The following is a 27726-nucleotide window of genomic DNA, read 5'->3' as shown; positions in this document are numbered from 1 at the left end:
TGGGGTACTAACCTCATTCTCTAGTTTCACAGGGAGCATGCTGGAGACAGTGGCTCATATTGTACAGGCTGGATGAGACATGGAGACGGGGAGTCGAGACACAGTCGAGTGTGGTGCCGCACTGACACCTTGTGGAAGTGCTGCTACTACAGGCCAGTACTCTGTGGAAGACAACATGTAATCTGTACAACGTTACATAATATAGATTTAAAGTGTGGAGACTAACTGAATAGAAGTATCACAATACCTTGTGTGTTGATGACCTTTGCATTTGTCGCCATACATAAAAATGTAAAAAGAAAAAAGAAAAGGTGCATTATGGCACAGTTGTAAAGCAAACCATACAATGTTAAAATGTTGTTAAAAATGGCTGAAAAACTATGTAAAATTGAAATGTAATAAACATCAATCTGATAACATAAGCGTGTTTGAGACGAGTGCAATCATTTTGTTCACCTTAGAGACATCTGACACAACTGGAATTCAGCTCGCTGAGTGAAAGTAAAGGGAGATAAAGACATTCCCTTATCAGACCATCCACAGGTCCCAACTTGTATGAACAAAAACAGACTGTACGTTGAATGTGTTCAGACATCGTGTGTACACGTTTTCTTCAGTAAAGTCCTGATGATATAACATGCACTGTATCAGGATGTCACAGTACTCTGGGTGCAACATATGAGAATCATCAGACTCAGACAAAAAACCTTTTATACACATTGAATGTTTTATTAAAAAAAGAAGTTATAACAGTTTATTTTATACACAACTATTTATGAGGTTATAAGCCTATTAATAGAGAGCATTTGTCTTTTTGACAAGCATGCCCACTTCACAATGCAAAGAAAAAAAACAAGAGGGCAAAGAGGGTGATAAAAATAAGACCGAGGATGAACTTTTTCAAAACAAAATAAAAACCTTTTGACTTTTTTTAACCCTCAAGTATCGCACAATAGGTAACAAATACATAGTTTCTATTAAAAAAAAAAACACCTGCCATTTCCATGCTGTGTGTGCCTGCTAAATCCCCTGATGGCAGCAGTAGGCCAGCACAGGGCACAAATCCACACAAGCACAAGACGTGGGAGGTGTGCACCAAGCGAGCCTCGACTCCACACCAGAAGCATGCAAGTGCACAAGGAGATACAGTCAACACACGGAGGGGGGAGGGGGTGATATCACAAGATCAGGGTGCTGGCTCTCTGCAGCTGTGCTGATAAAACGGAGGACGAGCCCTGGACGTCCCGTCTATGGATTAATGACAGATCGGTCCTCATTGAATCCGGCAGGGTGTGCGGGGGATTGTGCAGGTGTGGTTGTGGGGATATGGCTCTGGACTGGACCTTCTCTGCAGTTTTTGCAGTTAGAATTTTGAGGACCCCATCAATCATGTTAATGTCGTTGTCTGGAGTCGCTGTTTAAAACCAAGTAGTGAAGACATAGCTGTACACCTGTGGTCTTAGAGCAGACGAGGACGAGGGGAGAAAGCCAAAAGGAAATGAAATTTTAAAAAAAGCACTTTAAACATGTTTCTCCATATTTGTTTCAGTTGTAATGGGAAACAATCATTCACTGGTTTGAGGACATTTTCTTTAGTTGGTGACCTGAATCACAAAGGCAGTAATTATGTCCCTTGACCTTGGAATTGTGGAGGAAAATGAGGGAGGCCGCTGAAACGATCAGAGGGTTGTCATGTTGACCAGAGCCATACCAGGCCACAGTTTGAGTACATCGTCAATTTATTGCTGAAAACTAAAACCAAACCTATGATTTTACCCGAACACAAAAGTCTTTTTGAAAAAGACAAAAATATCAGTTCCCTGTTGCACCATTGCCTCATAATGTGCTACTTTATTACAATTCTCAACTCGGATAGACCATATTTTCGGCACTCGCATACAATACTGCCCAAATGTAAAGTAAAACAAGCATTCAATCTTTACTCAAGGATATCATCAGTGTGATAATCTAGCTGACCCATAACTCACAGTGGCGCTTGATGACCCAAGATTAAAAGCTAAAAAGGAGGTCTCTATAGTGAATACAAACATGTATAGGCAGCTTAGGGAGAAAACACAAGCCAATTGAGAGAGAGTGGGGTTCTGCACACCGTTTGCAGGTTTGTTCTGATGAAGTGGATGCGGATGCCAAACTTCACCACAAACACTCTGAACACATGAAGACATTCACATAGCTTTATACTGCCTTCAACATGTCGAATATCACAAAAAGTTAGCTGTGCGACAGTTAAAAAACGGCTGCATCCTGCCGGAAGCTAACCCTGAAGCTAACAACCAAAACCTCATCAGACAGGATGAGAGAACTTATTACACGTAACTTTTAACAGCCAAAGTCTTCAGATAAATGTTGGAAATTAAAAACAAAGTCAGGAAGTGTGTCTGTTCTAAAATCGGCATAGAAATGTGACAATTATGAGCATATCATTGTGTTGTAAATCGTGTTTTTGGGAGAAAATCCAATCTCTTGAAAAGGGCCGAACCACTTCTGTACAGTTGGATCCATCAGGCTCACTACAGGTCGAACATAACGCTCTTCTGTACAACAGGCATGTCTATGGAGTATCTCACATTTTACCACACAACAGACACTCACTAAAAACCAGATGATTGCTTTATCAGGCAAGTTTACCTCACTAGCTAACTCTAATCTGTAACACGGTTAGAAAGCGCATGTTGTTTAGTTGAAGTAAACACCCAGTGAAACTAACTATATCCTGTAAAAAACCACAGTTCAACAAATATTAGTATGATTTCCATCCTTTCAATGCGTCCTGGGTGAAAATGTTAATCACAATGCAAGATACAACCAAACCGTATTTCGAACCTGAGCCAGAAAAGTCTAACATTAGCTCAAATGAACCCAAATGCGACTCAGCCCTGGGTAACTCCCCTTATCTGCAAGAGTGTGGAAATGTAGACGTCGAATCACAATTTGCACAGTGTCACTTTACGGACAGAGGAGAGTGAAAGATGTGTAAAAACCATGTGCTTTTCCTCGTGACTTTTGAACTTCATGACGGTTTGGAAACATGGTTCTGGGAGAGTTCTTCAATGGTCGCCCTTCCTTTTGTGATGAGGCACAGAAGAGTTGAGATCAGAAGTGATAAGGTGAGCTTTTGTGCCCGATTCAGCTTCGACTCTCGCACTCAGGATGCACAATCCGCCACGAAGCAAACCGGTCATTCTTACTGCGATCTATGAAGCGAATACATTTCAGGCTTTTCTAGGTAGTTCGACTGCAACGTTAGCCTCGACAAGCAACACCTGCTCAGTGTTTTGGGTTCAACACTGAATTTTCATGAGGCTACAGGGAGGTGTCTTATCACTGTACAAGGTAGATGCTGTACATAAACGCATTCATTTTTTTTTTTTTAAATACAGGAAATAAAAGACGGAAAAAACAGGCAAAGGTCAAAGCTGCGATTGCAATTTCTTTCCACGCATCATGGATTTGCATCTTAACCTGCCGCATTGAATCAACAATGAGTAACACCATTTTTTTTTTTTTTTTTTTTTTCAGATAAGGAGTTCAAATCTATACATATTAAATGAATCCCCTCAACGAAAATTGCTGTAAGCCTGAATGTGATACATTGGGCTCCTGGTAGGCAGACATAAAGGGGGAATGGAGTTGATGCAGTCGGGGTACATACCACAGGTGGGACCTGTATGACGGGCATGCATTGGAGCAAAACTCCAGGTAACAGTGGAATGTGAGGCGGACCGATACTACACAAACTGGAATCTTTCCACTTTTGCTGCTTTTCACTCAAATTAAAAAAAAAAACTGACTTTGGTGCTGGTTTTTCTAAATTCACCAGAAGAGGTGATAAATACATTCTTTCTCGACCTGACAAAGTTGTTCGTGACCAACAACACTAATAGAAATGCGTTTTAAAAGCAGGACAGGTGATTTGAAAGCCAGTGGGCATCCTGCACAGTGAGCATGTGTTTTGACTTTCATGACAGAAATTTGCATGAAAAACGAAATTCATATGGTTCGACGTTTTTAAAGGGTAGCTCTGGTCCGTTTGCGGGGTCCCCTCACACCAAGTGAGTACGACCAGAATCTCCACAAATGCCACTTCTGTCTTCATTGCCTTTGTGCATGAATCATCCATGCAGTTTATGCAGCTAGTGTGTACAATCAACACCGTAAGCACCCAACGCGTCTTTGTCCCTCTGACAAGACATGGATCTGATTCATTATTTCCCCCTCCCCCCCCCCCCCTCCCAAGACCTCGTTAAGCATTTATTTTGCTCTGCACGGTGGCACATGTAGACAGGCAGCAGCAGGTCAACAAAGAGTAACACAAAGGTAAAGTAACATGCAACTGAATGTTGAAAAAGATATGCTGAGGAAGCATTCAGGGTTGATTTATGAGCTTATTTTGGCACTACACTTCTTGTACTTTTATATAAGGTGTGCTGTGACACCTTGGGTGGGATTGTGCCTCAGAAACACCGTCTCCACTACGGGATAATATTGTAGAGCTGTACACCATAGGCAAGCAAGACCTAAGCAGCTCTGTGGCGGAGCAACTAAAAAAGAAAGGAAATTAGGTTTCAGGTCAAACATATATATTTTTTATGTATTAAAAAGTGAAATTTTGAGTAAAGAAATGAAATGTTCACGGGGAGACTTCCTGCCTACGCCTACATGACGCACCTTAAAAACGTGGAGATAACAGGCGCGTGTGAAAGCAATCGCGACATCTGTGAAGGAGAAACAGCTACAGAACGGGAGGGGTGTCTGTCAAACACACCAAAGGCTAGATATCCATAAAAATCCTTGTTTAGTAGTAATAATAATGATAATAATAATAATAAAAAAATCAACTTGTTTAAATATGAATAGTATAAGTCTGCTTTCTCATGGTTAAGGAAATCAAATATAGTCTCTGTGGGGGTTAAAGGAGGAGGCGGGATGGGGGAGCCCTCCTATCACTACAACTCCATGTCCTGGGCCTCGTCTTCTGAGAAATCAGACATGGAGCTTTCGGATGAAGAGTCGCCTGCCCCGTCTTCCTGCTCCTTCAGAGCCTCCTCTGTTGCATATTTCTGGATGTACTCTGTGGAGGGAAAAACAGAGACAAAAAGAGAGAGAGAGAGAGAGAGCATATTTGTGAGGTTATGACATTGGAAAAATAACTTTTTCTGGGTGTGCAATAACCTAAAAATCTAAAAGGGATCTGCAATCTACACCCAACAGATTGTGATTAGTTTTAACCTTTGATTTTCTGCTTGTACTCCTCGGGCCGGTGAAGGTACATGGCAGCTGCATCTCCATTCAGGGGGTCGATGGGGTTCGGGTAAGCCAGCAGCTGGGGCAGGAACGACTCAAAGATGTTGGTCAAATCTGGGGAAGAAGGAAACAGATCAATGGACACACGTATCAGTCGGTGATGAGCCGACGGAGATGCACGGTGCGTTTACTAGTAGCAAGATCTCACAGCCTAGCATGGGCTCACAGAGGCTAGAACCACACTAATCCCTTCCCCTCGCTCTCTGCTAGCAGGCCTCAGCTTTCTCTCACAGCTGAGGCCTGGAGAAAAAAAAAAAAAAAAAACTGCAATTCTGAGCTCATCTCCGGGGTGTCACTGTTGAGCCCATTGAAGCTGGGAAAACAAAACACCTTCCTACATGCTATTGTACAGCACCATCATGTTTACATGATTCAATCAGTTGCTTTTGTTCCCTCTTGTTACACAGAAGCACTACAGACAATGCTTGGTTGATTGGTCTATTCATTCCATGTTGGTCCAATCTGATTTCCTGTCTTCAAAAACGCCAAGTACAGCTAAATCTGTGCACAAACAAAAAGGTACAATAGCTCAAATGTGATTCTTGACTTGATGGTTTGATGCAAGTTTAGAGAAAAACAGGCCAAGCTGCCTCACTTGACATCGACATTAAATCAGCAAATCTTTCCGTCTTTATTTCAAAACGCTGGAATCAAGAGTTCAGTGCTTAAATAACATTTAGGGTTTTAACATTTGCCTTGTTCACACCAGTGAAGATAAATAGGCAGGGAAGCTGAAACAACTGCTAATGGCATCACTGTAATGCCATTTATATTGCTCAACAGCTATCTCAGCCCTGTGGAGGGGCTGTAATGAGAACTTAATGGGGAGATAGGGAGAAGGGCACAGGGACATGGAGAGGAGCAGAGAGGGAGGAGAGCAACTGGGTGACAAACGGTAAGTACAATCACGAGAGCATGTCGTTCACAGCTGACAGACGGTCAACTATCCCTGTGGAAGGTGACTGTTCTCTGACCTTGCTGGGCGAGGGTATTACCTAGTTATTGCTCACTTCTCCCCTCAGTAAGTAGATTAGGGCCAATTGTGCACCGCTGCCCAACGTGGCCACACCTTCTAGCGAGGGGGGGGCCCCCGCAGTCACCTATCTGGTGGCTCCGTGTCAAGATATTCGCACAGACCCCCCCAGTGAGGGGGAACTTAATATGGACACATACGCAGTTGTGTCCACTCACCATAAAGGGCTGTCCATGTCTGGTTGATGACATCTAAGCACACCGTCCCTGACCTGGGAAACCGAGAAGAAAACAAGAGTTAGAGGGGTTAGAGGGGTAAGGCCGAGACAATCTGTGTGCAACGGGGGTCCCAGTGTGTCAACGGTTCATCGGGGCTCGTCCTTTTGCAAATGTGGCTGAGAAATGCAGCTTTCTTTTGCCTCACAGTGGAGCACAGAGGTGATATATTCCTTGGTGCCCTAAATACTCGCGTGGCAGTCAAGTGCTTAGAGGAGAGTTCAGGAGGTTGTCGTCAAGTTGTGAAATATCATGACCAGGTCAGACATAACAGGTAGTTGCAACCAAATAACTATCAGTCACTGGTGAGTGTATTACTGTAAGTAGACCAATGGCAAAGCTGGGTTTGAATAATGGAAGCCTGACATAAATAAATGACATATAAAACTTTCTGATGGGAGCAGCCTCAATGAGCCATTATCTTTGGTCTTTGCGAGACTAGACTGTCCTACTTGGTCCTCCCTTCACAGGGCACGTCCCTCAGAGGATCCGGCCTCTAAGCAGTGGATTACTGGGCCGAGAGAAAACAAAGAGCTTGGCCCGGTTCAATATTTTGTAGGATTTACTGCTGTTCGCGGATTGTGCCAAAACTAGTGACTCATATCAAAGTATTAAAAGTGTAGTTCACAACTTAAGCGGACTCATTTTACACTATTTCAAGGGCTAGAACACAACACATGAAAAAGCTAAATAGGACACTTTTCAATTGCGTGACTGAAATCAACTTACGCTTCGTCAATGTTGGGATGAAAAATCTTGTTCATGAATCCTGAAAAATCAAAGCAGAGATGATGAACATGAAGTGGAACCCCCCCCCCCTAAAAAAGATTGCGATGTTATCTTGATACGACAGTAGAGCCCCTACCTATTGATGGTGATTTGAAAGGGTATTTGTCAGGAAGATCTACTCGCACCTTCCACACGCCTCCTTCGTACGGTGCTGCACATGAGGAGGGCAGAGGAGAGACTTTCATTCCATTGAACGTCATATTTCATCCTTTATGCACTCTAATGGGTTTAGACACTGTAGGGTTGTATCAATTTTCTGCACTCCTTTCTCCGCTCCCAGAAACACAACAGAGAGAGGAACACTTGAGAAATGAGCTACACACACACACACACCACCTCCCTCTGCTGTTTTCTTTTATCTTACGCAGTAATGTATTTCAGCCCAGTTCCCTTCTCATAATACACCGACATCAAAGAGGAAGAGAGTGAGATTGTTTGAGTGTGCAGTGCAGTACTGACACTGAGGAGCACACAGACGAAAACACACTTGTTGAAGATGACTGATGAGCATGTGCATGCTACACACACACACACACACACACACACACACACACACACACACACACACACACACACAAACACACACGTGTGGACAGAGAGCAGGGCCATTTTATTTCGGCGTAGTTACGAGGCGTCATAAACGGGGTCAAACGGCAACTTCCCCTCTTTACCGATGCGTAAGTGGCGGCGGTTTCAGTGCGACAGATGTTGTGAACAGCACACCAAAGAAGTATTTCCTGCCGATGAGGCCACTCTGCTCATCCAAATTCCCCTCGAGCCCAGCTCTTCTGTTTTACACGTCGTCGCCTCAGTTGCCTGGTTTCAATCCGTTTCACGTTCCAGGCCTGCTGTGACGAACCTCTCTTTATGCTGCGACGACCGATTCCTGTGAATTCATTGTCCTTTCACGCTCTGTTTACTTTAACTAAATGTCAGATGTGGGAAGATTATCAGTTATTAATAGCAATGACAATCTGGATTTATTACTACTTTAAAAAAAACGTTAGATTTGTGGTCAGAGAAGAGGCATTAATGGGAGAGCATCCGAGATGCACGAATAAACGTTCCTTAATTTGTTGAATATTTCTTGGAACCGGGATGAAAACATCCTACGGACACTTACAGGAGAACATGAATTAGCCCGAATGAGGATTCAGCAACAAATCAGGAAACTTGTTTAATGTGTCTGGACAAAAAAAACAACCTAAAATCGATGTTAAAATCAGAAAAGAGAACACTTACTTCCTTGTGGGCCGAAAAACTTCACTACAAATTCATTGAGTCCACTGAGGATGGTGACTTCATGCTTGCTCTCGATGCTGTAAAGTGGTTAAGGACAACATCTTGACATGACTGCATACACATAAACAAAACACAACAATAACAAACCACTCTTGAATAATATTCAAGAATGACTAACAATCTGGCCTCTGTGAAAATAGAAATGCAGCTGCTTCAGCTGTTGCCAGTTAAATCGACCTTTTTCCTTTCTCCGAGCCAACATCATCCTTTAAAGAGAGCCATGATAGCTTTGGACAGATAATGAAAACAAATCAATGCAGGAAAGATTACATTCCGATTCATATTCCGATTCATATTTGACCCCTTAGTCCTGCATCTTGCATCAGCCAGGGGATCATATTCACCCATGCTTCAGAACCATGCAGGCCTTCCTCCACCTGTCACTCTGTAATGGCCGCCCTAAACAACAAGTCCACCCCCTTAAAAAGAGAGGAGAAGCACTCTGCATGCGCAAGTGCTCCTGTTAAGCGGTGAACTATGAGGTGAAAGACATTTAATTATTTAGTAGTTTTACAAAGAGGCTCGTTTGCATCATTGGTGTTTATTCATCTCGGACCATTTAATCTGCATCTTGGTGATCTATGGCAAGGCAGGTGCTCTCAAAATCATTTTTAACCCTCTCCATGCAACATACTGCAGATAATATGACTCTTATTATTAATATTATTAACACCTGGATCACACACGACATACATTCTTAATTTGATGCAAGAACGTTGGTACTCCGACATTCTGACCCAACTGTTGAGCCGGCCGAGATATTCAGCCAATAAATCTAGCACAGAAACAGTCGATACATAATTACACTCGTAACAAACCCTGCTGATTTTTTGATTATTTGTATTCAGTGTATTATGTGGAAAATCCAATATCACAGCAGTGAGCAGATAATGTATGCTCGCTCTCATTATTTTTGATCTCCGCTCTCGCACAAAATCATCACAGGGATATGATTTCTCTTTCATGTGAGCGGAGGGAAGAGAAAATAAACACGGGGGAAAGGAAGAGTCGGAAGGTTGAGGACATGGGATGAAACTCAGGTTCCCATGCCACACGACAAGCAGCCGGCTCGTCAATCCGGATTGAGCAAGTATCCCATTAGCGGTAGCCCTGACCCCCGAAGGGTTAAATCAAATTGGGAGGTTATTTTTAAGCTTTTGGTCGAGTCTGCGAAGAGCAGACTGAACCCCTGGCTTGTGCAAGGAAATGTGTCACTGTCAGACAGAAGAGGAAGCTCTCTGTTCTGACTCGTGTTGGCGTCAAAGAGACATTCTGAGGCAAAGTCCAAAGCAGAGTGAACAACCACCGACACGAAGAGGACAATACGAGCAAAACAACAACCAGCCGCATGCAATAGGGAGACTGCAGCCAGACGTATCAGACGACATGCGCTATGTTTGCATTCCGCAGTTCACCGACTTCTGAATGTAAAGAAGCTACAATGTAGCTTCTTTACATTCTAATAGAATGTAAAGAAGCTACATTGTATTAGAATGATTCTATTGAAGTTATTCCTTTTTTAAATGCTTTAGACGAGTCACTAATCACTTTAAAAGAGTGATTATAGCTGATTTAACTTACAGACATGAGATTGATCTTCTCATGTCACTCTCTTTATACAATGATATAAATTCATCCCCGTTTTATTGATATCTTACGAAAAGTTACTCCTCACTTTTCGTGCGTTTTTCCTGCAAAAGTCCAGCAACATGAGTCTGTTTTCGCTTGTTACACGCATACTGTCTTTTCAAAATAAACTTCCATCTTCACAGGAAACAACTAAGGTTTAGGCGATGAAACTACTTAGTTAGGTTTAGGAAAAGATCGTGGTTTGCGTTAAAATATCTACGGAAGTGGCGTTGCTTAAGTACGGAAGTCACGTCACAAATAAATCAACTTTGGCTTCTCGTTTCACGCACGGCACAAACTGCGGCCTCCTGGAGGAAACACCAGTGTTTGTTTGACCCATCCACCTCTCCTCATCCCACCGTCCTGTGTGGAGTTCTACTCGTGTTGTCGCTCGCTAGCTATAGCATGTAGCATCCTGGGCATCACTGGGAATCTAAACACCGCGGCTTTGAGAGCGCTTGTTTTGCGCATTAACGTGATTAACCAATGATTTAACTGATTCACCAAACCTGCTTGTTACAGTCTCTGTTCCACCACAGTCCCCGACGTTGGTCTCATGATTCATTTTGTTTCTAAAGATAGATTTGATTTTGTAGCGAGTAACGAAGGTTTCAGGGGAAATGTATCAGAGTAAAAGTATCAGTTTTCTTTGCAAAATGTAGTGAAGTAAAAGTAAAAGTCAACAGAAATATAAATAGTAAAGTACAGATATCCAAAAAAACGACTTAAGTACAGTAACGAAGTATTTCTACTTCGTTACTATACACCTGGTGGTATGGACTGTGTGTGTTATGTTATAGAGGACAGCAGGGTGGGGGATAAGCTATTAATGGGGTTGAATCAACAGCGATTACGCCCCGCGGGCTGATTGACATTAGCCACACTGACCGAGGAGCCAGAGGAACGAACCGGTCAATGAGATTCAAGACAACCGAATTACAGGAGAGCAGAAACGCAGAAGGTCAGAGTCTTGGTGATCGGTAAACATGCGTGTGCATGTGAGCGAAGGAGGAGGCAGGGGAAGGGAGAAGTGCACCGACTGACTCTCTATGATGATGATGATGATGTGGACACAAGTTGCACACAAAGAAAAGCCCACAAATGACCAATATCCCCCATCACTAATACAATCTGTCTCCCTGTCACAATACAGGGAGACCGAAACCTCCAAGCACTTACACACACACACCACACCCCCCACCCACATTCACCCATGAAGGAGTTTTACAACAGAGGGGTGTTGCTGGTGGAGCCACTGAGCCAGTCGGACAGAGAGAAAAAGATAAGTGTGGTCGGTCGCAAAACTTGACAGGCAGGACATTCAGTATATAACAAATAACTAGGTGCTGCGTTGTCGGTTTTAAAACAAAGGTGACACATTGCATTTCAAACGGGAAGGCAAATTGGTTTCGCAGGAACAGCTGGCAAGACTTGAAAAACAGAAGTAGGATTGTATAGTCCATTTACATGCACATCAAAATTACATGTCTATTTCAGGCATTCAAATATTGTGTTTGGGTGCGTCGGTGTCTCAGTCAAGTGAAGTCATTAAGTGACATGAACACTGTAAACAAATAAATTGGCAATAACCTGAATCAACATACATCTTGAATATTAAAGGAATAAATCTGCTAGCCTTTAAAAGCTGACATTTACTGCTATAATTACATGTAAACATCGTATCTCACATATCAGATCCAAAGCATTTTTCAATATTTAAACACCACAATCTGGTAAGAATTAAAAACCACTGAAAGTAGTTACTGATTAAGCAACATAATCCGTATATTAATGTACATTTTAAATATTCATTGTCACCTAACCAGGATGGTTTCCACCAATCAACTCCTACCAACATTGTTTTGCTCACATATATTTGTTCCTCAACCCCATCATAGCAACAATCTGTCCACCCCCCCCCCCACACACCTTGGATTAGTATCGATAAATCATAATCTGTGGGTCAATATGCTTTTACACCCACTTGTAATCTGATACAGAGAGTCCAATCAATCCAGACGCACATCTTCACTGAGCTGTAACAGCAACAGTCTCCTGTGGTGACACCATTTCACTTCATATAATAACATACTGGCTTGACTTTAAAAGACTGCACAGCAAGACAAGGTCTAAAAGACCTACTTTCAGGCTACCAATTAGCCAAGTGTATCCAAGCACTAAGGTCAATGTTATCCTGGTTTTAAACTTCATACGGCACATTTAAGTGTAGAAATATGCAGTAAATAGCATTTGCGGTTGTGGTCCAGACATGTCTTGTTTTCCTTTCGGTTTGTTTAGGCCACTATCCCTCTCTGACCCTGGATTAAAATATCCCCATCCTGACCAAACTCTTTCTAAGTATGGAAAACAAACACGATGGGGAATCATGAACAGCACTCAAACAACGTGGTGTCAACCATGCGTGAACATTTCCCTCTTTGGAGACAGAGAGGTTTGTTGATCCGTTGAAAGGGAGGCACTGGATAGTTTCACAGTCAAACTCACTTTTCCTTTTTTTAAATGGAGGGGAAGAAGAAGCCTGCACTGTCCTTTCATAAACAGGGTGACAAAATACATTTTTTTAAATCCAGTATCAACTTCTTATTGTCTTTGTTTATTTTCTTTATGTCATCTGCATGTAGAATCAAATTCAAAAAGACCAAACTGGCTCCACAGGTTAGATTAGACTATTTACATCAGAGCATGCAATACTCTGACCACCTGCTGACCCCTCCAGCCTCAAGTACCGTAATCCTTTTAAAAAGGGAAGGCACAGAGCTTCTGGGCTGAAATAACAGGAAAGGCAGCAAATCAAATATTCCCCAAAGCACTGGGAGAGAGTTAGGTTACCGAGTAGCACAAAGGAACGGCATGCAGAATTTCCAGTTAGTAATGGCACTAACCAGAGAAGAAGACCGTCAAAGACTGAACATAAGCAGCAAAGCAAAGTTAAGAAGCCCACCTGAAGGACATTAATAGTCTGTAACCACCAAAAAGCCAGCGGGGAGGAACAGAGAACAGAGCAGGGGGCTGAAACGGGGGAGAAAGAGAGAGAGCATGAGAAGATGATACAGAGAGCTGTGAAGAATGAAGCAAAAAGATACACAGACAGACAGACAGACAGACAGACAGACAGACAGACAGACAGACAGACAGACAGACAGACAGACAGAGAGAGACAGAGAGGCCAAAGGAGAGGCAGAGACATAGTGATGCAGAGATAATGAGAGAAAAGAGCTCAGCCTGGTGAATGCTCATAGCCTTGGAGGCAGATGGGTGGACGTGAATGACATCATTGCTGTGGACTGCAGGCCCATGATGATGATGATGATGATGTCGCCTGTGTGTTTATAAGACACATCAACGGGACAAAACCCATGTCTGGATTTGACTTTATGAAGAAAAAGCAGCTCAAGATTTACAAGTGATTGACAAAAACTGAAGTATTGTTTCTTCAGTTTTGTTCACACGAGAGCTTTTGTTTGGGACATGGTTCATTTTACTTAGACGACGGCTTTTTCATGTTGCGGTTTCCAATAAGAAACCCTCTGAATTGTTATGGGACAGATTGTTAAGGCGATAAAGAGCAGGAAAGACTCCGGACCACCAGATGACCCGTCAACACAAAAGAGAACGCAGAGTCATATCCTACCGCTGGGAATATAGCTCTGTTTCAGAGAGCTGAGATGCCGTCCTGCACAGCCTCATATGGGGAAGGGTTTTCTTTTTTTGCATTGAGAGAAACCATGGTGTGAAAAGGATTTTTTTTATTTACACAGGGATTAAAGGATGTGGATTTATTTTAATGGCAGAAGAAACACGACACTCTTCACAGAGAGCAACTGGTTTTACAGCACAGCTCTGTTTGTAGATAAGGAGGCAGCAACCTCTCTTTGGTGTCTCTCCCTTACACACCGACTGAAGCTGCAGTGCACAATCTAAGGCCGTGCAGATGAAAGGCAGGAAACACAGCAGCTCTCCTCAAGAGCGCAAGCAATGGGTTGGCTTCCTCCGCCGAAACAAGCTACCGAAAAGAACAAGCTAATAACCAAGTACAACAGAAAAGCAATAATGAAACCTAAAAACAAAGTCAACGCCAACAACAAAGCTGCTCCTTCCTCTCAATATGGGATCAACAGCCACTCTCTTATATTCAAAGAGAGCCGAGGGAAAGTCATTTTTCAGCATTAGAGTCTAAGAGTGTTTAGTGCATCCACCTTTATTTAAACATGTGCATTGTTTCTTCTCAAGTCTTAGCCTGTGTGGAAATGTGCAATACACTTCTTTCTGTATTCGTGCTCTGCACCGAGCCAAGCGGGATTACAGCGTGACCTCCACTGCACTCGGCGGTCTGAAAACAGAGGCAGCTCGAGTAGCACAGCAGCCATGCAGAGCGAGCGATAGGTGCGGTGGTGCTGTGACGGTGCGATTTAATCAGTTCAACACCAAACCCCCCCCCCCCCCCAGTGGTCACCGGTCAACCCCTAACTGACCCATTCCTCTCTCACATGTCCTCTCATTCTGAGGCCATCCAGTCTCATCAAGTCAAAGTCTCTCGACTCAATTTGAATGCAGATCGGGAGTCTAACTGAAGTTTAACAGCAGCTCCCGTTCACACAGGCCACAGACGGCTCCACACAGCTTCTTCATTTACACTATTGATGAAATGAAAATAAGGATCTTCTTATACCAATCTCATGTTTCAGCTGTTTTTCCTATTTCATATCAAAGAGGTTAATAATCAGGTTCAGGAGGTTTTAATTTGGGTGCAGCCTTAATGCAGCTAATCATCAAGCCAGCGTGACAGAACTCAAAGGTCATGCATGTTGGTTTAGGGTTCTTTACATGGGGGCCAATGAGATAAGGAGTTTAAACGCGTTTCAACGTTTGCTTGACCGATTTGGAAATTGTGGTGCACCTCAGCCGCCGTCCTTCATTGTCAATGTAAGGCATGTGTTCTTCTGAGGTCCAGCATGAGGCGAAGGGGGTCCTGGCTGATCATGGCTGCCTTGGCTGGCTGCGATAACTGTAAATAGGTACACTGGTATGATACGAACATGCCAGCTGCTCTCACTTCCCCCTCATCCGGGCCCGGATCCCACAAGAGATACGAGGGATAGATCTGGGGAGCTGGGGACTTAATCACCTTCATTACAACATACTTGCAAACAGAGATTAGGCACATGTGATTATTCTTTGTGGAAGCGAAACAAATAAACAAGCCACAAGGAGTGATCTAATCGTTCAAGGACCGGGCTAGAATAGTCGCGATGAAGCTCGCGGTGACTTGTAGATCACATTCGGACGTCTACAAAGTTGTTTATGAACAAACTTCTGCCGGGATCGGGAGCTTTCTTAAGGTCAAGATTCTACTTTAACCTCCGCTTATCACTAAAAACACAACATAAGCTTCTTTGATCTCGGACAGGAAATGGGTTACACACGTGACCGAAACAGCGCTGCTATCCTCACGTTTATTCTTCACTCTGCCAACTACTGCCCTCTCACAAACCATCTTAAGAAATTAACTAGACAGCAGTTAAATACAGTTTGGTCAGACGGCCAAGTTCAGAAATTGGCATGATCGCAGTCCCAAAGGCTTCACCTAATAATTAGAACTGCGCCACAGCACTTGTTTCGCTCAGTTTGGTAACAATGAGCCCAGAACTACCAGGCTATAAAGGCCCTTTTCAACCACTTTGACAGGTCACAGTACAAGTATTAAGAACAATGTCAGTAATATGAAATAAAGTAGGTTAGCTCGCTCTGACACACTACGCGTTTGAATTCTGATGGGGCACTCGGTGCCAGCGTGTGCGGTCGGTGAAAAGAAAACCTTGCAGCACGTTTTACATATCAATGGGCACATGGCCTCAAAGGCCTGACTCACTGAAGTCCGCATGTAAATGCATGGTAGCTTTTAAGTGCTGCACTCACTGGATGGTGGATTGGGAAGTAAATTATCTCTATGAACACTTCGGTTACAAGCCCACATCTGGAATTTCAACACATTTAACGTACGATAAAACAAAGGATTAGGTTAACCCAACATATATATTATTTTGCTATGCAGATTTGGTTCTGATTGAATACAGGCCTATGTGTACTACGTTAGCTGACGGCTAGCTCCCTCCCTGTGTGAGAGCTTTGAACGGCACAGCACTGCACAGGCCAAGTTCTTTGTCTTCGCTGGTGGGAGATGAGAGCCCACCCACTGCAATCAAACGTGAATCCCTCAGCTGCTCCTCCTCTCAGCCTTTCACTAAATCAACAGTCTATTTACAGCAGTAGCACGGAGTCTGAGTGACCGGGCTGCGTGCATACACACAAACAGAATTATCATTAATGATCACAAAACTGAGCCAGGGCAGGAGAAACAATGACCTGAATCCGAGGCAACCATCTAATGAGCAAATCTACGAACAGACAAGACAAGATTACAGCCCCCCCCCCCCCCCGAATTTCAACACCGACATGTTGAGGAAACCGCTAACAAACCTCAACTACAGTGTACTGAGAGACGGACACCACGGCTAATTTCATCAACTTGCTGCAGAGGAGACACACAGAGGCAGATTACCAGATGGAGTGTAGGGTGTGGATAGAGTAGGTTGCACTTTTATGATAAGGCTCTTTATCTTCATACATAGGCGTACATTTTAGCCATAAATGGGCACCTTAAAGTCAACATGTTTTCTCAGAGTCACTGGTCCATATGCCAAATGTAGCTCCTTCGGTTTCCCACATTAAAGCAGCAGCGCACGTGAGCGACAGAGGCAGGCTGAGCTCCCCAGTGGAAGGGAAAAAAAATGTGGAACCAGAGGAACAAAGAGAGGAACTTCAGTCCATCTGTTTCTCTAAAGGGAATTCAGCCATGCGTGCGGGAAGCTTCACTGTTAGCACTGTGGGATTAACAGTGAGGGAGGGCCTCACATCTCCTACTGTCAGAGATGCCTTGCTCCTGGAGCCCCCAAAAAACAGGGCTGTCAATCAAGGTGGGGGCCCCGCTGACTAGAAGGGACCTCGTCCACAATTTACTCGATTAAAAAGAGCAGGAGCTTGGTTTAGGGCTGAATGATGCGGCATTATTATAAGCATAGCAAAGAGTACACTCAGCAATCACAGAAAAAGTAAATGTACCATAATTATCTCAGTTCAGCCCTGCTAATTTTATACCATCACTGGCTGAGAGTGTACAGCAGTTGGGCCATTCCCTTCATTGTCTTAGTCAGTGTTTGAGCTTCTTACTACAGATTAAATATTAACCTGTAGCCACAATAAAAAGGTGATATCTGGACTTTCGGGACTTTCTTTGTGTCTCCTGCTGCAGTTGTTGCTATAACAACAAGCATTTTGTTTAAGCAACTTCATCACCATGACCAGAGCTTTCCCCGCACTCGTCACGAGTGCATCACGCTCCTGTTCATTCAGTCAATCTCTCGGTCAGGAGCGGGCAGAAAACCGCTGGCTCCTTCGCTACAGTAAACCCGCGTCCAGTTGGTTCAGTCCTGCAATAATAGCGCTGGGCGCAGATTAGCTGCCTGTGACTGTGTGACATGGTCTGACACAGCAGCAGCGGGAGGTGGAGGTCACATGGGGCTTTTGTAAAACGGGAAACACAAAAGACTCCTCTGCTGATGCTGTCCGGATGTCATGTTACAAGTGCACAATGGGGCCGAAAACGCCGAGCGGAGTGCAGATAAAGCTCAGGATTGGTATTCCACTCAGGGAGGACGGAGGGATGTGGTGGGGAAGGGAGTAGGGGAGGACATTCAAATAAAAAAAAAGAGAGAGGAGGTAATGCCCCTGAAAAACGAACCCCTGATTGTGGACAACTGAATGCATCAAGATTACTGAAGGCCAACTGCTGCCTCAACAATCCCTTCAAGGAAAAATGGATCCTTGAAGAAATAGGAAGAAGCACAAACGTAACACACAACATACCTGCATCCTACATCTAATTTGGGGTGACATGATTGAGACGCCACATACACCGGTATTGATCCCAGGTATGATGATGGATACCGGGGCTGGTGAAGTATGTAACACCCCAACAACTCCCCACAGTCTCGGATATAATTCATCTGTGGCCATGCTCCACAGAACTGCTATCCAATCACTTTCAGACCTTCCGGCAGCATTGGAAAGGTTGAAAGGTACAGCCGAGACGCAGTCTAGTTGTCATGAAAATATCTAATGAGATTTCATATATATGAACAAATATACACCTCAAGTCTTCAGGCTCATTGTGTTATCATGAAGAGAAACACTTCATCAGGACCATGGACCAAAGAAGAGCTGAACAAAGCATTTTCTAAATATCAAGACTTGAGAGACTTAAATAAATAAAAAAAACGTATATGATAACGGCCTTGTTGAGGGGGATGATTATGAAAATACACATCTTCTTCAGGTAATTCTTGAGTAAATATGAAAGTGCTGTACAGATCATTACACACAATTCCTTTTCAGTCCCGTTCTCAGCATTCAAACCCACAGGCCAGACACCACAGGAGCTTGTGTTGGCATTCAAAATAGGCTCAGTCCTTTGTAATCTACCTGCGCTCAAATTCCAGCAGTTTACTGCTTGAAAGCATTTATGAAGCGAGTGGAATGATGAATACATGCAAATAATAGCACAACTACCTACACAGCATGTGCAGTCAACCCCACGCAACAAGCTGAACGTAAAGCCCTTTGAAATGACACACTCGAAGACTCTTGTTCGGGAACATCGTGTTCCAGAAATTAAAGCAACATGTCAAAGAGCAAGACCGAATAGCCAGTGGCCAAAAGTTATGCAGGAGAATAGCTCTGATTTAGGGTTTAGAACTGCAGTTTGGCAAGAACTTGACGATAAACAAGCCGTCTCTTGCCACTCAGGACTACTGCAAAGGAGGGGTGTGAAAGAGTAGCGGGGACACAGCACAATACTGTGTGAAGTCAGTGTAAACCAACACTTAATGTCTTCTCTGTGACTATATATTAGATTGTACGTGTCCAAGCTACTTGCATGCAAAAACTACACACTTGGTGATGAAAGCAGGCTGCCATCCATCAGCCTGGCTCAGGACAAAGCTTAAAGCCCAGTGATACGACATGCGGAGGTCATTCTGACATTCATTTTCGTGAATCCCCTAATGGCCCACGCTCTAGATTCTCAGCTCTCCGGTGGCCCCAGCAAATTAATGCACGGGGGCTCTCAGTGTCATCCCGTAAGAAAGAAGCCACTCCTTTCTAAACGGCGGTGTGAGTTTCTGCTTTTGGTTACACTAGGGGGGGGGGGGGCGCAGGGATAGGGAGGGATAGGGAGCACAGAGATGAGGTTGTTACTGCTAGTTTTTCTGTGGGGACACCAAACAGGAGGAAGGAACTGTTTCCCATACCAGTAACATGGAGCCCTCCCTACTTTAACCCACCAGACAGCAGTGAACCTGTGAGACATGTCAGCCAGTAAATCTCAGTTCTGTAGACCGACATTTAAACACACATGGCTGTCACCCTGAACACTTGCTCACCACTGCTCACTCATGGTATAGTAAAACAAACACAAGTCATTGTATGGAACCGAGCAAGTGGCATACAGCAAACCTGCTCTTGCCTGTCAAATAAAGTAGCTCAAGAAGGACGGGGGGGGGGGGGGGGTGTACTACTACTGCAAGGCTGCTCGCCTGTGTGTGTGTGTGTCTGTGCTGCAATCCTTAAAAACTCTTGGTCTGCCTAGCAAACGTGATAAAATGCCTTAGGTAACAGGCAAAAACACAAGACAAATGTAGCTTAAAAAAAAAAAAAAAAAAACGCATTACCTGCAGCCTCCTGGTTCATGTGTACTCGCATATCGGCCACCGATGGTATGAGACGCATCTGCAGGTATGTAATCCTGTAAATATAAGTAGACACAACTCATAATAGAGTAATTTTTCGATTTAAGAACCAAGATGTTCAAACCTTTCCTTTTTAACCATGATGGTGACCCTGTTGGGACAGCTCACCCTTGTTTTTTGGGGTAGTTATGACCAGCCCAGTTCTAGTCCCATATTTGACTAAGCTGCACAGCCATCCCATCAGCTGTTCTAAGTCCCTCCCTCTTGTGGTTTCCGGCTAGTAACAGGCTACCCAATCATTAAGCAGGTTTCCACTGTGCTGGGACAAAAACTACTTTTTTTCATAATGATCTTCTGGGAGATTTTGTGGACTTGAATTGTTATGGTTACATTTTAGAGCTCCCTCTGTCCGCCCTGAGTGAAATTGAACAATTCTACATCAGCAGGACAAAAGTAAACATGGTGACAACGACTTGGAAAAAACAACACACTTAAAAGTTCAAGCATTGCATGATGAAAACGACTGCAGGCTTAAGGACAGCAGCTGTACCACTTAACAAAACAGCTGCCACATTCATTCCGATTCCAATATGTTCCAGCAAACACTACAACCACAAGTTAGCCTTCCATATGCCTGCAGACACTGAAGTACAGTGAGACACACACACACGCACACACACACACACACACACACATCAGGTGGCCATTTTGATGTTGAAATTAACCAGCAGACTAGCCAGCCAGTTCGGCAGCGTTACAAGGTAACAATTCCAAGTGGCAGATGCAACAACACAATTAGAAAACCCTTCGTAAGGTTACAAAGCAAAGCTAATAAGACCCAGAACGCTGCAGTAACAGCGACGTTTTTTTACGAGAGTAGAACAAAAGACATCAGCATTTTTTTAGTTGACGTTAGCCTTACGTTATGTAAACAAGCTCTCGTGTCAACGTGTAAAGGGGCAGTTTAACTTAACTCCTCTGACAACAACAGGCTGGACAAAGAAACCACATTTTCACAAGGGGTTTTAAAGTCTGCCAGGTGTATTAGTGGGGCAACAAGATGAGAGAAATTCCTGGAAAAGGAGAGTATCGTTAGCGTCTGGTCGGCTGTTGCTGTAATTTACAAATAGAGACAGCAAACTAAACAGCTAACGTTACAAATATACAGAGTTTGAAAACGTTTAAAAAAAAAAAAAAAAAAAGCTAATGGGACCGATCTGATTAGCCAACACAGCTGTCCCGATAAGCGACTGGAGGTTCGCAGTACAGAAATAGCGAACACTTGGCTTTGCTCGCAAAATGTTGTTTGCACAAAAACACCAGTCATTCACAATGAAAGCCTTCTGCTGTGGGTTACCAAGAAAAAACAAGCAGCATCAACACATCGGTTTTGCTCATATCATATTTCCACACACATCAGGACATAACGCTAGCTGACAAGACAGCGACTGTTGTTGATGTTCAGAAAGGATACAGTTTCACCACATCGGTATCCATTCGCCTTTTACCCGGACTTGGAGACGACATTTTTCCTATTTCCACCGCAGAGCACCACTAAGTAAACTGAAAGCTAGCCCACGAAACGCTAGACAGTCGAGCAAACGGTACTATCCGAAAGTTAACATTTGTTTTCAGAAATGTCCACAGCAAAACGTCTTCACGGCTCAGCGTCTATGTGTCCTAATGAGTAGCCGAGCCTACCTAGACCTGCGCTGTTCACTGCCTCTTAGCGTTCTGACTATGGTCCTGACAAGTAAGGATCCCTCCGCGCACCACGTCATATACCTGCGACCAAACGTCACCATAAATGACCATCTTTGTAGTTTTATATAGAACACTTTTTGTTCTGTATCTTCAATGTCATTTTATAGTGCCGTTTACGTTATTTTGATGTAGAAATTATATAGAACCATCAAGACATAGAGGAAGCCTTAAGGTTTAGACGTTTTTCAGGGTTTTGCAATTCAGAAGCCTCATTGCTGTGGCACTGGCTCTTGCTCTGGTTTTGCATGTCTTCCATTTTTCTCCACCACACTCAGGTGATGGATACCAGCATATCACTCAAAATGTCTGTCCACAGCAGACAATACATGGAGGAATACCTTCTCCTTATGATACAAACTGTTGTGGAGGAGTTGCTGCACATATTTTTGTGGGACACGGCTTAAATCAGCTCATTTCAATCAAGACATAAGTGAGGTTGACATATACAGTACTACAGGGTACAAATGAGACCCAATGAAGAGAATGTTTTTCAAGAGTGCAACAGTGGCTAAAAATATACCATTGCTCCAAGGACAGCCTCATAACTACTTTGATAGCAATGTCTTTTTATGTGTCTTCACAAATGATCCAGTGACAAGGCTGCTTTTCCATAAAGTAAACATAGTGCAGTAATTTGTACATATAGATAATTCTTAGGAACGTACAGTGTTTGTTTAACTGTCATCTCTCTAAGCAAAATAGGTTAAGATGTTTGCTAATCTGAAATCACATCTATGTGAAACCACAGACCCCTTCTGAAGTCATTCACTGTGCAAGCTGCAAAAACAGGTACACAAATATGTGCGATAGCCATATCTTACTGTACTGTATATATTTGCCTTTTATTCACAATACAATCATTTTATTAAATTCTAATTCATCATTTCTTAAGTTGAAATGTCGGTGGACCAAAAATCAAAGCGAAGCAAACTTTCAGAAGAGCATTTTATTAAACTCTTTTGGGAAACTCCAAGAAGATAAAACCACATGCAAGATAGAAAGGACTGCATTAAGAGACGCACACAAAGGCAAGAAGGAAGTGGAGGAATCCATAACCTAATTAAAAACAGGTTTGAAGTTTATGGCACATAGTTCTACTTGCCTGCAGTAATCAGGACCGAGCCTGGTGGACAATAAAGATGTATTGTATTGTAAAAGAACATAACATTTCACTACTTGAAAAGGGATTGTTCTATTCAAAAGAGAACTCATATCCACATTACCTTTTTCATGCACAATAGTACACAAAAATGATTCCTCAGTTTCTTATGCTCATCTGAGGTTAAACATTGACCACTCCCTAAATTGACTCCAAATACATTGAAGGTAAACATCGCCTTTCCAGTGTCAAGCCATTTGGCCCGTTCTCACCATAATAAGGGATTTCTTGCCTCTTGTATTCTACAGAAATACAGACTATCATGATGTTATGACGTCCTGCTGAAGCAGAATTCATGTGAGGTTAAAAATAGTAAATGCCTCGTTTGTGGCCAATCTATACGCTGAGATGTGTCCTATTACTTGATGACTTCTTATGTATACACATGATACAAGGCCTATAGAGGCCCCAATATCTGCACATCCCAATTCAACGGTTTTATAGCCACACGAGCATCCTTCACATATTTCCCTGTTCACAGAGAAGACACCCATTAATTTGCCTAAAGACACAATCGACTTTCTTTTCCTCCAGAGACACTTTGACTGTAAACACAACTTCAAGGGATGGCATACATTTATATGATATGACATTCCCGTCATTGGTACTACCGACTCTGCGCCACAAAAAAAAAAAAGAGGGCAGGTCAGTCCATCAATTCAGTGTTGTGATGCTGTTTGGATGGAAACAGTCTACTGAGATGGAGAGGAGGATGCCTGCCACTGACGGAATATAGCAAACACCCTTTTGGACTTGTCACGAGGGCCCTGGGAGGAAAGAGAGCATAGAGAAATGTCAGATATTGTTTAAACTAAAGCGACATAGCTATGCGGTGAAATTAGCACGATTTTTTGGGGTGAGAATACAAATTGTTGACTCGCCTGTCCTGGACTACCCCCTGCTGTGTTGGAGTTCCTCCTCATGGGCATAAGGAGGTCGAGAGCAGCCTTCCAGCCCTGCTGATGAAGCGCTGAGACTCCATCCAAACAGGGGATTGACCCTGGATCCACATTCTCCTTCCCCACGGAGACCCAGGGACACCAGTCTCTGTGCTGAGCGAGGGGGTCAAATGTATTCCTGTGCAGGAGCCCATCCTGAAAAAGTAGGCAGTAGTTTGTAATAACAAATTTAAAATAAGTAATGCAAAACCCTCTTTCAAATTGAACTAGGACTAGGATGTAGGTTATACTAGCGTGTCTTGAATTAGGTAAAATACTGGATAAAGTGAGACCATGTCATGTTTCTCTCTTGGTTCTTAGGGTAACAATGTTTAGATAAAGATATTGTATGTGTGATCTCATTGTGCCTTTGAGAGCCCGTCAGGGATTATGCTGATGTGACGACATTTCAAACGTTTTCATAAATGCATAGCGTTAACCTGTGCTAGGACTGACAAATCACTGCTTGCAAACTAGGTGCTTTTGATGGTAATCTTCACCCTGGAATAATGTATGCCTCCTCTACCTGTGTACGTTTAAAAGACACTAGGAGCACTGACTTCCATGTCACGGATTTTCTTGCAAATGTGGCAAAAATCTGTCATGCAAGAATGAGATCGCATAGAGATAAGAATTAAAAATGTGATGAACTGTGCAGCCCTATCTTAAATATTGATTTTACTTTTTAAACTGGTCTTAATGACCAGGTGGCACTGAATAATAAGTTATGAAAGTAAACGTGCGGCCCTAGTGTTGCAAAAAACAATGTGTGAAATCAGCAGTAATGTTAGTTCTTACAGGGCCGCCAAATGAGAGGCACAGGCGTTTAGGAGGGGGATGCAGGCTGGCAGCGCCATCAGATCCAGAGTTGTCCCCGTGTCCTCTACCGCGAGTTGCAGACCTTTTGCCCCTGGGCGAAGGACTTTGCAGCTCTTCACTGGGGCTTGGCGAGTCTCTGCTTCGGGCACGCAAAGACACGGGGGAGGAGGTTCCCTCACTCTGTAACACACACATAAAGTAAAGTAATTCTGCTTAAAATGAATATGTGCATATTAGCCGAGCTTATTTCGCTGTTCAACCTTCATTTGCTGAAAGCTTGCCTGGTCAGAGCGGGTGGTGTCCTGGCTCCTCAGCTTCATGCGACATGGAGTTGTAGCAGGGCTGGGTGAGGCAGAAGCAGGCTGGTCCCCCATGCTCTCGTGCGGGGCTGCTGGGGCAGGATCCGTTGCTTGAGGAAGCGGGCCTATAGTGTTTGGTGAGGAGTCTCCCTCGCTTCCCGTTCCCTCCATCTGGTGGAAGTTCCACAAGCCCACCTTGCGCATACAATACGAGCAGGTGAGGATGGGCAGGTTCATTGTGCGCAGAGTTGGGCTAAGAAAGAGAAATTCATTGCTCAGACATCTTAATCGGGGAGGAAGTGCTAAAAAAAAAAAAAGTTTGTACCATGTTTCTCTCAGTTAACTAAATGTCCATTCATTGCATTTCCTTCCATGTAGCTAGTGCATCATTGAGGATACATTTGACATTGAAAATGTGCTTCTATGTGTGCTTACTCTGGTTTATGACAATATCAAGTGTTATTGTAAAGTGTGTTAAAGTGTCTAGCACAGCAAAGGGGGGGTCATCTCACCTTGCAGCCCAGCCACAGAGAGAAACAATGCATGCAGCCACTTGGACAGCCAAAGATTCAGAACATGGAGAACCTCCTTTTCTTTTTTGCTCGTCCTCGATCAGCTGCAGTACGACACTGATAACATCCTCAGTCAACGACTGCAAAGAAACAGTGGACATTCATTTTCATGTGAACAACTGAAAATTGTATGTTTTCTTATGGTTGAACACATGACGTTATTCTACAATTAATCTGACTGTCTCTTCCATAATCTCCTGACTCAAGCAATTTCTGGAAGAAAACATGTTCATAATGCTTCTAAAGACTGTTCTCCTGCCTCACCATAGATTTCAGCTGCTCCGGCTTCATGGCAGGCAGCTGCTGTACAAGGAGACAAGTGCTCTGGAAGCGCTCTAAGAAGGCAGTGAGCAGTGCTGATGGTTCACAGGCCGGAACCAGCCAGAACCGCTCTGAAATGACATCAACATTCACCATAAACATGTGGCTAACTCAGGGCAAATTCAGCTTAAATGACATGACATAATCTTTTTAGTATAAACATGCAATAGGAAGTTCTTGCTCCTACCTGGGCATGGAAAGTCAGGCCAGGGGCAAAACTTCTCATGCTGCGTCCGAAGCTGCCTTGTTATCTCCGCAATGCGGCTTCCATCTATTGAATAAAAAGAAGAAAAGTTGCCTGACCTTTCATTTCTTGGCAGACTTGGATCACCATCAGCATAACCGTGCCAAAGTAAAGTGTGTGTGTGTGCCCTTGTCGTAAATTTAAGCTCGGCTCACATTTTTCAAAGTCTAAAGTCGGTTGTAGTGCTGCACAAAGGAAAACCTGGCAGCTGGAGCACTTGAGCATATCACAGCCAATGTTGATCCAGCCATATCTGGCACACATCAGAGGGGACAGTGTGCGGGGTTTTCCTGCCCATTTCAAACAGTGCCACGCTAAGGAAAACTTCACTCAGACACAAAACAAGCATCGTCACATTCATTATTACTCTGAATAAAAGAACATTTACTTTTTATGTGAAATATCAAAAAACATCAAAATCATAGATTAACAAGCGCCGCCTTCATTAATGATCACACAGTGAGCCATTAAAAAAAAACATGGATGCCTCCTGAAACTGGACCAAAAGGTCAAAATGAGTAAAAGGATATTGAATAGGTTTCCACTCTTGAGAAAAAGGCGTCTTTGTTCGTTGCTTCACAGGATACTTGAGTGTTGCTTTTTACTTCCAGAACTTTCAAATTTCCTTGTCCACTGAAATCCACATAGAGAGAAAAACAGATCGTAATTGATTAAATCTATGCGTACTGTATATTGCGAGATTCCTACTTTCTCCTAATAACCCTGCACAGCTAGACATGGAGGCTTATTGGGGGGGGGGGGGGGGTGAGCGGTAACACGCAGTTATGTAACATTTCACCTGAATGAAACAGCTCCAATTTTCCTTTTCTGCCTAACACGATCTGTTTGCTATACTAACGCACAGTAGGAAGCCAAACCAAATGCCTTTAAAGTAGCCCTGGTGGCTGGGCAGCAAGTGGACAACACTCCAGGCGTGAATAGCAAACTAATGAGGGTACCACGTTCCAGTAAAACTTTCGGTTCCCACCCCCTTATCTGTAACTGTGCACGGGAGTAGTAGCACAATGGCTGCCATAACACATTTGCCCGGTATATAGACTAAATACAAGCAAGAATAACAACGGTGTGCACGCTCCCGTTGCTGGCATACAAGCTCCTAAATCTGTGGAGACTTGTCCCTCTTCATATTACGCCGAGTGAAGGCGGCTAAAGTAGCAGAGCTTCCAGGCTAAGTGGCTAACCAAATTAGCTAATGTCAACTTGTTTCCCCGGCATATTTAAATGAAACAAATAGCGCGCGATTGTTTAAAAAAAATGCACCTGTTGGATCCGATATCCGTGGACGACACTCCTGCATTGAGGAGCTCACGAACTTTCTCTGGAGATGCAAAAGAAGACTTTTGTTGATTAGTGTTGCCGAGACGATCCCCACGACTGCCGCCGAGAGTCGCCATGATCGGCTCTGTGGTCCTCCGGAAAATACAACCTGGCACCGAACGTTCCGCCTTGTAAGACCCCCACCACAGCACACG

General features: G+C 43.5%; 2 protein-coding genes across 7 annotated transcripts; both read right to left on the bottom strand.

Annotated features, from left to right (window-relative positions):
- Nucleotides 1–708: 708 nt before the first annotated feature.
- ube2h (ubiquitin-conjugating enzyme E2H (UBC8 homolog, yeast)) lies at nucleotides 709–21854 on the bottom strand. 6 transcript variants are annotated; one of them, XM_076111868.1, is made up of 8 exons: nucleotides 21626–21850; nucleotides 20100–20173; nucleotides 8605–8681; nucleotides 7439–8287; nucleotides 7303–7342; nucleotides 6517–6569; nucleotides 5251–5379; nucleotides 709–5092 (listed from the first exon to the last, which is right to left on the bottom strand). In XM_076111868.1, the coding sequence occupies exons 4-8, from the start codon at nucleotides 7560–7562 to the stop codon at nucleotides 4968–4970; spliced, it is 471 nt and encodes a 156-aa protein (XP_075967983.1). In that variant the 5' UTR covers nucleotides 7563–8287; nucleotides 8605–8681; nucleotides 20100–20173; nucleotides 21626–21850; the 3' UTR covers nucleotides 709–4967. The 6 variants fall into 6 exon arrangements, with proteins under 6 accessions (XP_075967983.1, XP_075967985.1, XP_075967987.1 ...); XM_076111870.1 differs by having other exon boundaries at nucleotides 7439–8248; XM_076111872.1 differs by having other exon boundaries at nucleotides 7439–7513.
- A 958-nt stretch (nucleotides 21855–22812) lies between these two features.
- zc3hc1 (zinc finger, C3HC-type containing 1) lies at nucleotides 22813–27674 on the bottom strand. Its single transcript, XM_076111863.1, has 10 exons — nucleotides 27515–27674; nucleotides 26764–26866; nucleotides 26389–26539; nucleotides 26177–26260; nucleotides 25933–26060; nucleotides 25609–25748; nucleotides 25079–25349; nucleotides 24777–24977; nucleotides 23922–24134; nucleotides 22813–23807 (listed from the first exon to the last, which is right to left on the bottom strand). The coding sequence occupies exons 1-10, from the start codon at nucleotides 27646–27648 to the stop codon at nucleotides 23733–23735; spliced, it is 1500 nt and encodes a 499-aa protein (XP_075967978.1). The 5' UTR covers nucleotides 27649–27674; the 3' UTR covers nucleotides 22813–23732.
- Nucleotides 27675–27726: the final 52 nt, after the last annotated feature.

The sequence above is a fragment of the Anarhichas minor genome, unplaced genomic scaffold (genome assembly GCF_050575085.1).
Source record: "Anarhichas minor isolate MPS153535 unplaced genomic scaffold, ASM5057508v1 ptg000045l, whole genome shotgun sequence".
NCBI lineage: Eukaryota > Metazoa > Chordata > Actinopteri > Perciformes > Anarhichadidae > Anarhichas > Anarhichas minor.
The sequence above is the reverse complement of the archived record's forward strand: the minus strand, read 5'-3'. Positions and strand labels throughout refer to the sequence as shown.

What these genes read in the sequence shown, in the direction of transcription:
- ube2h (XM_076111867.1), bottom strand. Translation starts at nt 21,644, where the DNA reads ATGTCGTCTCCAAGTCCGGGTAAAAGGCGAATGGATACCGATGTGGTG. An exon ending in CATCCCAACATTGACGAAGC is followed by an intron (nt 6,570 to 7,302) that starts GTAAGTTGATTT and finishes TCGGTTTCCCAG; the next exon opens with GTCAGGGACGGTGTGCTTAG. An exon ending in GACATGGACAGCCCTTTATG is followed by an intron (nt 5,380 to 6,516) that starts GTGAGTGGACAC and finishes CTTCTTCCCCAG; the next exon opens with ATTTGACCAACATCTTTGAG.
- zc3hc1 (XM_076111863.1), bottom strand. Translation starts at nt 27,648, where the DNA reads ATGGCGACTCTCGGCGGCAGTCGTGGGGATCGTCTCGGCAACACTAAT. An exon ending in ACACCACCCGCTCTGACCAG is followed by an intron (nt 24,978 to 25,078) that starts GCAAGCTTTCAG and finishes TGTGTGTTACAG; the next exon opens with AGTGAGGGAACCTCCTCCCC. An exon ending in GCCTCTCATTTGGCGGCCCT is followed by an intron (nt 24,135 to 24,776) that starts GTAAGAACTAAC and finishes CTACTTTTTCAG; the next exon opens with GATGGGCTCCTGCACAGGAA.